Source organism: Protopterus annectens, chromosome 6.part0, assembly GCF_019279795.1.
Source record: "Protopterus annectens isolate FY-2018-M chromosome 6.part0, PAN1.0, whole genome shotgun sequence".
Classification (NCBI taxonomy): Eukaryota; Metazoa; Chordata; order Ceratodontiformes; family Protopteridae; genus Protopterus; species Protopterus annectens.
The window spans coordinates 1,939,077,788-1,939,088,549 of NC_056737.1; the positions used below are offsets into that span (position 1 = coordinate 1,939,077,788).

The window sequence follows — 10,762 nt, forward strand, 5'->3', positions numbered from 1 at the left end:
TTCACAAGGGGATTATGCAAACCAGATAAATGGTAGATTTAGAAACAACAGTGGCAGTGATTAACTATGGAAAAACAGAGACTGGGGGAGATCAACTTGGCCAGTTGTTTTTGGTGAATTTGTTCCCTGAGGATTTGTTTATGGGTAAACACCAAGCTATCAGTCTGTAGACTATTATGCACCTTGCCAATACTCAGACATTAACAAAAGATGAGAATCAAACCCTGTACCTTCTATTCATGAAGTAAATACCGTAACCATCATGCCATCATCAACCTCTGTCACTCAGTGGGCAACAGAGCAACCAAAACTCTGTAGTTTCTGTTACTGTAAAAATGTTACTGACATTTGGTAGCACTACCACCTGTAAAAGACTAGTAGGTGATCTTTAATCCTTATGTGGCATCCTTGTCTAAGAATAAATTCAAAAGAAGAGTATTTTCATTTAATTTAATTTTATTTCTTTTACAGCGCTGGAATAAGAAGATTAGCAATCAACAAAGCAAAAGTAAACCGGGACATAGTGATCCTGCTCAAAAGTCTAGCAAGAACAATCCAAGACAAACACGTCACTAAACTATAATTCATTGCGCACAACTGAATTGGACATTATAGTATGACTTGCAGTGATGAAGCAGCAGAGAGGAAATTGCACTACTGCACGTTATGTTCTATTGCTGACTGCAGAGTTTAGTTGAATATAATTTTACTTTTATTTTCCTGTCTTGCTTTTTTTTGCACGAACTGTTACAAATAAGCAATTTACTGCACTGTCTGTGATGTGTGAAACCAGGTCTTCTAAATTTAGTTAAGTGAAATTAAGTTAAAAACAGAGGACTGATGCCTTCTATGCAACATCGCACATACACAAAATGAAACAATGCAAATTGCAAACTATAGGAAAAAAGATTTAGTTTTCATAAACTTCATCCTTTGGTTCTGTAGCTTAGCATGATGTTGTGAAGATATTCTGCATTTTATTTGCAAGGCTTAGCCTGTGAAATGAATTTGATGTTGCTAAGTCAACACCATAACAACATATGAAGAAGGCTGGAACAGCAAGGTGAAATAAGGACTATCTTTTTCATGAGGTATGTGCTGCATGGCTGGATACCAGAAATTTTAATTCAGAGCTCAGTCTGTATATCCTAACAAGAATTATAATGCACCTGCACTACAAATATGCTGTTCTGTCGTGTGTGTCTTTTAAAGTTGGAGGTGTAATTTATGTATTTCTCCATAAGACTAACATTTGAATAAGACTCACTTGGTGTTAATAGCAGTATAAAAAAGGTTACGTACCACTAGATAGAATCAGAATAATTATTCCTTTGTTTTATATATCCCAGTAATGTTTATTGTAAAGCACCAGCCCCACACAATAAAAATTCAAAGGATAAAAAAAAAAAAAAAAAAAAACCTAAAATGACATGCAAGTGTATATAACATCAAGGGTAATTGTTGAAACTATACCGTGTTGTATGATGTTAAATATCCATGTATGTGAGTGTGCAGTTCAGAAGAAAACCTGGCTATGAAGTTTGTTGCTGAATTTGTTTTTATAGGTCTTGGTCTGCTGATTGTAGGTGTGTTAACAAACTGCATAGATAGAGTAATTAAAAAAAAATGCTTGCTGAAATGATCCAGATATATTCTGTGTTTCAGGATAGAGAAATCTGTATGAAAATCGAGAAAAAAAATAGTACCTGAGAACATTTATGGCAGTTGAAAAAACACATTTTCACTTGCTTTATTCTTTTATAAATTCCATTTAAAGCACACAATGCTAAATGCTTGTCATATTATAACTGCATTCAAATGTGTTGCATGTTGTAACAGTTACAGGTCAAAAGCTCTAGAAAACTTGTGAACAGAACTTTTAGCATCAGATGCACTCATCAGTAAAGTCTGCATTTCTTACTTCACTGTTGTGATTTTGTGGTATTTCCATATCATTAGAAAAAGCTGTGTTAGGTGCTGCACATGGTGATCAAGCAATAGGTAATTTAACTCAGCACTAATGTTTTAAAATAATAATGTCATGCTTATTCTAATTGCAATTAACTTATGGCAGTGAACCCACTAAAATTAATTATAACCAGATTTCAAGATGAATGTGTCTACAAAGCCATTTCAGGCAAATGTACTTGTATCACATCGGTTCATAGTTTAGTACTAGGCTAACTGCCCCTGCGAGCCATTTGAGCCTAGACAGTTAACCCTTGTGAGACTCAAACCCTGCACCTTGTGTTTATAAGGCAAACACCTTAGCTATTAAGCCACCCTCCCAAAATAAGATGACTGATTTACTTAGGTAATTTTACATGCCCTGGCAGCAGCGGCCTTAGGTCAACTGATGCCCTAGGCAAAAGGGCTCCACGGCGCCCCCCCAGCACACTACCTGGTGCCCCCATCCTGGTCTAACTACATCAAATAAATACTAGAAAAGTGCTCCTGCTAGACCGGCGCCCTAGGCGGCCGCCTAGTTGGCCTATGCCTAAGGCCAGCTATGGGTATGCATGGGAAAAGTGTCATTAATCACTATCAAAGCATGTGTTGTTTCTGCATAGAAGAACCACAAATTAATCTAGTCATACAAGACTGAGAAGCACAGAAAGCCCTAAACTGTGAGAATTAAGCTTTTCATCAAAAAGGGAAGAAAACCCCTTTATTTCAGCTCAAATATTTTCTGCTGCACTTATAGTGGCCTGTGTGGTGATACTATTTTTTTGTACTTTCTGAACCTCATTTATTTATTTATTACTGCATTTTTCCTTAAGCAGTGTTACTGGTAAATCTCTGCCTAATCTGGTGCCTTAGACGCTAGTTTGGAATGCAATAGTAACAGTATTGTACATTTTGCTGAAGGAATTGTGCTTCTGTGCTTCTACAGCTGTTCACAACTAATTTTGCTGCTAGTCTTTATATTCTGTTAATTGTTTTCCTGCTTAATGTTGCATTTGAGTGCCTTTTTGTTTGTTACATTGCTACTGTTTTTTCCTGTTCTTGTGTCTGCCCCAGCCTCTGCTAATACATTAAATCAAAAACCAATAAACCTTGTAAAAACAACAAAAAACCTAGAAAAAGGAATGAGATGGCAACTGTTAGTTTTAGTTTACATAAGTGTGTTCATTCCTTTAATTCATTATTACTGAGTGATAGAATTTAATTTGTTTTTTCCCTCTCTTTGCTGCCTTTTTTCCTTTATTACCTTCACTTTTTCTTTTATGTTTTTCTTTCATTTTCTTTGCTTTTAACCATTTTTGTAAATGTATATTAAAAGTTATTAGATTATGGGTTATTCATTATCATGGATGTTTTCCCATTGATATTAGGGAATGTTTTTATATTGCAGAATTTTTTAATGTATTCATGACATTATTATTGTCTTAAGTTTTATGAAATGTTTTACTGCTTTAAAAACTTTAAATGTTGATTATTTAACTACTCAGTAATTGATGTTACATAATTATTACATTTTACCTTGTACATATTTATTGGTAGTGTGTTTTTTGTTATTTTGATCTGATGAAGTTCTGTAACAAATTAAAGGAACGAAAGTGCTTCTCTAACTAAAATGAACGGTTGTTGTCTCATTCCTTTTTCTGAGTTTTTGTTGTTTTTATCGCTAATACATGAAATACTACTCTCCCTGCACCCTACTGTTTTTACACTAATTACAGTTTTCCCTGCCCACACTGTAAAAGCTAAAGTTCCTTAAATTCTAACCTACCTGGGATCATTGACCTCTAGCTTAGAGTAAAAGGACTAAGAGAACTGTGACTTGCTGCAGCTTCTGAAGTGACAGAGCTCCACTAATGGCTTTATTTCACTGGATCCTTCTCTAGCTTGTCTGCCATAACCAGCACAGAGCTGTGTTGACCTGGGGTCTTTTATTCAAGACTCTTAGAAGTGTAGAAAACCAAGAACTGTGAGATATGAATTTTTCATCCAAAGGGAAAAAAAAGCTACACTGGGCGCACTGCTATTGGATTCTCTGTATACTGTGCCATCAATTCAAGAGCCTTTTCACCCATAAAAGACCTGCAAAATCTTTACAACCTTAGAAATCCAGGTCTGAGGTTCAAATAAAATGTGGTATGTGCAAATAAGCACACTTTGATGGGCAGTACACCTCTGATCAAATAACTAGGCATTCCCTAGTGCTTTAATAGTAAGTCCACCCAAATAGTACCTTAATAAACCAAACTCCAAATAGTTATATTCATTTCTGCCCACCCCATGAGTCATTACTGTCAAAACCATGGACCAGCATTCCCCCACAACATCTGTAGCCAGCCTGATTGACATGGGTATCTTGAGATCATGTAAGAATTGTCTCATGCTGACGATTATCTATTACTCAGCAGCATAACACAGTGTGTGAGAAATGTATGTATATAATGCCCTTGGAGGCAAAAATCTGACACGTAAATTCACTCATCAAAATCATCAGTAGTACACCACACACACACACACACACACACACACACACACACACACACACACACACACACACACACACACACACACACACACACACACACACACACACACACACACACACACACACACACCACACCAAGACCATCACAGTACACATAATCCATCTGTCGAGTGTCATAGACCTCCAAAATGCAACATGGGCACCAAGCATACTCAGCAAGTTAAGCCTACCATGTCACATAACACAAGGAGTCCCAAAATCACAGATGCTGACCCGATAAGACATCTACCCAGAAAAACATTCTAATTATAGGTGACTCCATTGTAAGACATATGTAGGTACCTCTTACCAGAGTGAGCAAGGAAACATGACAGTTCCTTCTCTGGTGCCAGGATCCATCAGATTACATATGCACTCAAGTCCTTGAACAACAAGTACTCAAATGACTGTCAATGTCATTGATTTGAGATGTACCCCACCCGGACTATATGAAGATAGACATGATGAAGCTCCCAAACTATGTGTCTCAGGCAGGTATGAGACTAGCATTGAGCAACTTCTACCTTCTCCAAGGATGATAACATAATACGAGCAAAAAATAAATGACTTCAATAATTGGCTAAGTTTTTGGTGTCATTTGAAGAGGGTCCAGTATTCATTAGCCTGGGAGGATATGATTGACAGACCAAGTTGCTTCACCAGGCATTTCCTGCATCTGTCCTGTCTAGGTTTTCAATTATTGGCAAAGACATATTCCACCCCATAGTACCTTTTTTAGGGAATGCTTACCTGATAAACTGTCATCATAATGAAACAAGCAAAAGAAAATCTAAAGGTGCTACTAACTAATGCTAGGAGCCTAAACAAGAAACTTCACTGCTTACAAGCCCTCCTCACCTAGGAGGATGTAGATATCTGTGTAGTGACTGAGACATGGTGTAAAAAAGTGGGAGTGTTCTGACTATGCAGGACTGTAATGCCTTCCACATGATTTGACCAGCTACTGTGTGGGAGGGAGAGCTGAGGTGCTCAAGCTTCATCCAGAAAAGACTCACATGAATACGGGTAATGCAACATGATACACTAAAGCTTCTTCATGGCAAAATCACCATCAGAAAGGTCCTGTAACATATATTAGCTAGCTGTAGATCTCCCTCCATGACCCAAGAAAGTCACAATACCTACCTACAGAAATCCAATATCATTTTCCTAGGTGATCTGAACTATTCCTCTATAACCTAGGGAACCTACACCACCACTAGTGCTAAAGGAAAATAATTACAGGACCTTGTCAATACACATGCCCTGGACCAATTAGACAGAGTGCCCACTAGAGGGGGACAGCATCTTTGATCTTGTCCTTATTAATACTTGGGCATCTTGCATTATCCCTTGCACATCTTCATTAATTCCTAGGTTTGACCATAATGCCATCTTCTTCAAAATAAAACTGAAACTAGATACCCCTTCTACACAAGGTGCATTTAGAAATTTCTGTGAGGCAGACTTCCTACTGCTAAGTGATACATTGGCAAGCTTCGAATCCCCACCAAACCCAGTAAAATCCACTGAATACGTGGAAATGTACACCATCACACTATGCCAGCATGTAAATAGCTGCACAGATGCAGCTGTACCCTGCAGGAACAGGTGCAGGTTAAACCCCAGAAACAACTCCCCTTGGTGGAACCATAACATCAACAAGCTTTACACTACAAAGAAGAGAATTTTGACCAAAAGTACGAAGATTAATTTCCAGTATGATAAACAAACAACTCAGTTATCCAAGCCAAAGACAATCACACAACCTTTTTAGTTATATTTGTAATCTCAAAAGCCCAATGCAGCGATGCACAAAGCTGATTCTGATCAATGTTATCTACATTGAGGCTGAAATTATAGCTAACCTACTGGCTGATAAATTCAGCTCAAACACTACCTCTCTCTCTCTCCTTTCCATCTGTCCCACAAAACACACCTGTTACTGAATCGCCTCAGCTATCATATAAGCAAGTCTTGAAAGCACTTTCAAAAACTAAAAATACTGCATTGATGGGTCCTGATCAAATACCTGGATGCATTTTAAATAGCATGAAGCAAGAAGCATAATTTAGCCACCCCACTCAACACCGCTGTTCAGCCTTAGCACCATACAGGTTTTGTACCAAGCAAATGGAGAAAAGCTACAGTCATCCCCCTGTGTAAGAGTGGACCTTCCACATACATAAACAATTAAAAACCCATAAATCATATGCAAAGACATGAAAAGAATTATCATGAAAATAATTAAATTAATTAATAATTAATAAGAACATAAGGAACATCCAAACACTGGACACGTCACAGTTTGTTTACATCTAGGGCAGGTTATACTTGCACCTTTGTGGATTTCTTTGGTAAAAATTCACCAAAGCAATGGATGAAGGTAAAACAGTACACACCACATACATCGATCTAGCCAAGGGTTTTGACACAATCCCCCAATCAGGTATAGTAGAGAAGTTAAATAAACTGGGAATAAACCCCTACATCACCTACTGGATTGCCATCTGGCTTGCAGATAAGGATGCAGGAGATCAAAATGGGGAAGCTATCTCCACAGAGACCAGTCACCAATGGAGTCCCCCAGTGTTTGCTACTCTGACCTCTGCTGTTTGGCATTTACTTCTTTAAGTGTGCAGATGACTGCAAGGTAGGAGTAGTTACTAAATCCCCAAAGAACTTAGCCATTCTCCAAGATGGTTTGTCCCAAACTAATAACTGGTGCAAGAATCATCGACTGAAATTAAATGCTAAAAAATTCATTATCATATCCTTTTGAAAGTTATATACCCCAGAGAACTACCACATTGACAATACACCTCCAAAAGTTGACCCAGTTGTTCAGGATTTGGGAACTTATGTGTACAGCGACCTAACCATCGACCAACATGCCTCGTCTGTCATAAGAAAGTCATTCTGTATTACATAGCTTATAAACAAAGGGATTGTGACTAAATCTACAGATGTCATTGTCTCCTTTTAATTAGCCCTCATTAGGCCGACCATTGAGTATAATAGGCCCTCTGTCATATACCTGTCTAGACACGTGTAACAAATGGGAAGCCCAGAGAGAGATACCTTACTAAAAGAATACAAGACCTAAACAACATGTCTTACATGGATCACCTCAAAGCTCTGTCACTGTACTTGGTAGCCTACAGAGATACAAGGCATCCCCTAACTAATAATGTTGGACTTACTGCACAAGTGCAAGTCATATGACATCAGAAATACTTTATCTAGGGATCTAAACTTGTTCTGCAACATTAACAGAATGGTTTGGAGGGACAGGTGTATCTCACAAAAGATACCACTGGGTTTGGAGGGACAGATGTATCTCACAGAGGATATCACTGCTCTGGAACAGACTCAGCATCCACATAAAACAACGCTCGTCTCTGTCCACATTCAAGCACAACTTGAATCTGTGGATAGGTAATAGAAAATGTACCCCAGGACTGTCCTGTGTACTACTAATTTATTTATTTATTTGTCTTTGTTTACTGGGAAAGTCCGACTGGGTTACCCATTTTTATTGGAGGCCCGTGGAGAAAAGCTCCATTTGTTTACATTGCATTATACTTAGTTCCAGTTAAATATAGAGTATTTGCATTTCTATTTGCATTTTTATACATACAGTAGTTACATTTATATATTCTAAGATTTTACATACGTAGAAGTTACTAAAGGGAAAGCCCATTTGCAAAAGACAAGGATGGACAGAGGCAGCTCCTAATTGCATTATGCCACACACACATGAGTTGCTTCAGATTATCTGTGATATGATTCTAGTTATTCTAATTAGAGGTAATATATCATTATTGATCACGGGATGGGTAAGGCCAGTCTAACACCAAACAGGTAGATTAATTCACGCACCAAAAGGGAAATTAGCAAGGCTTAAAATAGCCCACAAAGGCATCTAGCCTAGTTCTTACCTATGAACCTATTTGTAGTAGCGAATATATCAGTTTTTTTTCTTCGCTAAAGTTCACTACAAGGTTTTCTGTTTTAGTGTTGCATTGAATATGTGGAATAACTTACAGACTGACAAAGATGAATGAATCTATTCTTTATGAACATTATTGTCATGAGTGTGATGGCACTGGCTACTATGAAAGAGTGACAGCAATGTTGGTGAGTGACTCTTTTTTCTAAGCAGTGATGTCACTGCAGTACAACTACAAATGTAATGATACTGATGATGCATCAAGGAGGAAAAAAGATGCGTCATGTTGTAGACCAACAGCAGCTCCACACAGCACATCTAACAGAGTTACGTGAGCCATCTACTACAGAACAAATAGATATTAAAAAGTAGCTCAGTTATAAATTGTAGTGAGTAGCAGTCCTTAAAACTATTGCTCTGACAGCACAATTAACTCAAAAAAACAGTGAAACAGAAAAGCAAGGTGTACAAGCTTGGAAGGCAACAGTGCAAATACAGACCTTCTGTAGTGATACTCTTAAATGTGGTACACTAGAGAAAATTAAGAAACCATTAGCACAGTGAGTTGGAGTGTGGGCCACATATGCTACAAAGTTTTGATTACAGTTTCCATGATTCATCTGGGGTTATAAACTTTGTTCAGCATATAGTGTTACATTCATCACTTTGCATTCATTAGGTCATTTTTAAAAGTCTTCAAAACATTTTAAGGTTAACACGTTATGCAGACAGTTGTATAGATAGTTATATGCATGTACATAAAATACAGCTGAAAGGAAATATAAAGTAGCAAAGTTCAATGCATACTGTTTTCCTTCCTTCTTTCACTATCTAATACATGCTTTATTCTTTTTAAGGTCATGGGTTTGCCAGAGTTTATCCTAGCAACCAACAAGTACAGTGCAAAGAATGAGTCCTGGATGGGATGCCAGTCTATTGCAGAATTCACACACAAACTCACTGCCTTACTGAAAACATATACACACACGTAGACCCAGACACACACCCACTTACACATGTACGCCCAGCCACCCATAGACACACGCACATGCTCACTTGTACACACACTAAACAAACCTCTGTGGGCAAGTTAGCCCATCAGTATGTCCTGGGATATGGGACCAAACTGGATTTCCCAGTGAAAACTCAAATGGACATAGGGAAGGTATGCAAACTCCGTATAGGAAGTACCTCAAACAGGAACCAAACCATTGAACCAAGTGCTGTGAAACAGCATCTTTCATACTAGTGTTTTTGGTTTCATTTGATGGTAAAATGTGATTAGTCTACATTTACATTTTTTCTTAACTTTTAATTTAGTTTCCCCACTGTCAGAAATACAGATGCAACCCTTTTCTTTAAATGCTGTTAAATATTTGGGCAGCATGAGGGCTCAATATTTATGTTTTTTGCCTTAGAGCTACAGGGTTTGGGGTTCAAGCCTGACCTCCAGTCACATTTTGGGTTACATTTGAATACTCCTCCCATGTGTGGAAAGATTTATGCCCTGCCCCCTCCAAAAAAAACCCCATACATGGCTGATTTATTACATTAAATAACTGTCTGTATATATTGAATTCACCGTTGCTGTTATGGCCCATGGCTCAAATGTTTCTGAGAAGGCCCAATTAATTTATCTGGTAAATAATTAAATCAAGATTAATTTAAAATAGTACTTCATTCACAGTAAGTGGTTGAACATGAAAGGATATAGATGTACAGTGCAGTGTAAAATGAGGATCAAAAATATGTCTGCTTATATCACATTTATAGTTTTTTGAAATTAGGCTTGTAGGAAACTGTTATGTTACATTGTTGTTTCTTTAGAATAACACTTATTACTGAGTAAATGTCCATCAGATTTCATTTTGACAAAAAATAAAAGCATTCATAACTCACAGCTTGGTTCACATGTTCAGTGTCCTGCTGGGGTGTCTTCTGTGCAGAGCATATCCATCTGTTCTTCCTGTATCAACATGGGTGTTTGACAAGTCAATTTCCTGCATTATGCAAGATTCTAAACTGCCCAAAGGTATGAATGCAGTGTGTGCTTTTATTTGTGTGTGTGTGTGTGTGTGTGTGTGTGTGTGTGTGTGTGTGTGTGTGTGTGTGTGTGTGTGTGTGTGTGTGTGTCTGTATGTGCATCTGTGTATGTGTGTGCATGCACTCCTCCTTCAGTTCATGCATCTTGTGCTGATGATCTAACACCCCATCCAGGACAGACCAGCTCTCTGTCTATTACTTGTTGAGTGTTGGGACAGGCTTCAGTTCCATTACAATCCTGAAATGGACAAAAAAAGTATTAGTCAATGAGCAAACAAATG

The 10,762-nt window shown here is 37.8% G+C and overlaps 1 protein-coding gene across 1 annotated transcript in view; it reads left to right on the forward strand.

The window, feature by feature from the left end:
- Positions 1 to 1,925, forward strand: part of FRZB (frizzled related protein) — a 481,266-nt gene extending 479,341 nt beyond the window's left edge. Inside the window, exon 6 of the mRNA XM_044075249.1 lies at positions 472 to 1,925. Within this exon, the coding sequence (XP_043931184.1) occupies positions 472 to 576 (105 nt within the window). The 3' untranslated portion in view covers positions 577 to 1,925. The remainder of the gene's footprint in view (positions 1 to 471) is intronic.
- Positions 1,926 to 10,762: the final 8,837 nt, after the last annotated feature.